General features: G+C 37.1%; 1 protein-coding gene across 1 annotated transcript; it reads left to right on the top strand.

Moving 5' to 3' along the window:
* Positions 1–55: 55 nt before the first annotated feature.
* Positions 56–1,379, top strand: LOC107028003 (ethylene-responsive transcription factor ERF027-like). Its single transcript, XM_015229054.2, has 2 exons — positions 56–641; positions 927–1,379. Exons 1-2 carry the CDS (start codon positions 56–58, stop codon positions 1,130–1,132), a joined length of 792 nt encoding a protein of 263 aa, XP_015084540.1. The 3' UTR covers positions 1,133–1,379.

Below are 1,379 nucleotides of genomic sequence, written 5' to 3'. Positions count from 1 at the left end.
CCCTATAGAAATCTACATATACATACACACAAAAAAAAAAAAAACATATATATATATGGCTGACTCTCAAAATTCTATCAAGTCCACCCAAATAATTCAACCTCCTCATCAATCAAGTGAAAGTACGAAAATACCCTTCAACACTACCCTTCCTCCACCACTACCACCGTTGCCGCCGTCTCCGGCACCACCGGAGACACATATTCAAATGACCAATACATTATCATCAAAATTAGAAAACACAAATACAACTCCAAAAACCGTTATTATTCCAACTACAATCATGAGTTCCACCTCATCGGGNTCGGGATCTCCGAGCCGCTCGATGGGTGGAAAACATGCGATATTTCGCGGAATACGATGTAGGAGTGGAAAATGGGTGTCAGAAATTCGAGAGCCACGTAAGACTACGAGAATATGGTTAGGTACTTATCCTACACCCGAAATGGCTGCTGCTGCATACGACGTCGCTGCAATGGCTTTAAAAGGAAACGACGCCGTTATTAACTTTCCCGGTAATATTAATTCGTATCCTTCACTCCCTCCTTCGCCCGCCGCGGCGGATATAAGAAAAGCTGCTGCCACCGCTGCCGCCCTGATGAAGATTGAATCCGGAGAAACCACCTTGGGAACTCAACCAGGTAAATATATTCACATGTGATAAATTCATCTGAATTCAATATTTTCGATACAAAAATGCATATGGACTTAAAATTTATGTATATTGACAATGTAAACAATTTTTATAATATATATAAGTATAACCTTATATATATGATTCCTAAAAATCGTGACAGTAAAATTTAAATTCGGAATTCGTCTCTGATACTGAATTCAGTATTTCAAAAGTATAGAATGATTGTAGTATTGAAGAATCATGAAAATTCAATGGTACAGTTTAAATTCTGAATCTGTCTCTCTATCAGGTACGGATGAACATCAATCATTGGGGAATGTGCATATGATGGAAACTAGGGATCATGAATACATTGATGAAGAAGCATTATTTGATATGCCTAATTTGCTAGTTGACATGGCGGAGGCAATGATGGTTAGCCCTCCAAGAATGAGCTCACCGCGGTCCGATGATTCACCGGGACATTCTGATGCAGAAAATCTATGGAGCTATTAAAAAAAATGAATCCATGGAATTTAATTTCATTCTTATAACTCATTTGAGAACCCACCACCACGTACATAGAGAGAGAGACATGGTTTATACATGTATCTTGAAGATTTTTCAATGTGAAAATGGGAGTTATTTTGGATGAGATAAAAGTTTGGTAAAAATTTAAGAAGGGTTAATTAATCTAGGGTTTTTGTTTGTCATGAGTAAATGGAGTAGTTTTTGTACTACATATATATATATATATAATTCT

Source organism: Solanum pennellii, chromosome 8, assembly GCF_001406875.1.
Source record: "Solanum pennellii chromosome 8, SPENNV200".
Taxonomy (NCBI): Eukaryota; Viridiplantae; Streptophyta; class Magnoliopsida; order Solanales; family Solanaceae; genus Solanum; species Solanum pennellii.
The sequence above is the reverse complement of the archived record's forward strand: the minus strand, read 5'-3'. Positions and strand labels throughout refer to the sequence as shown.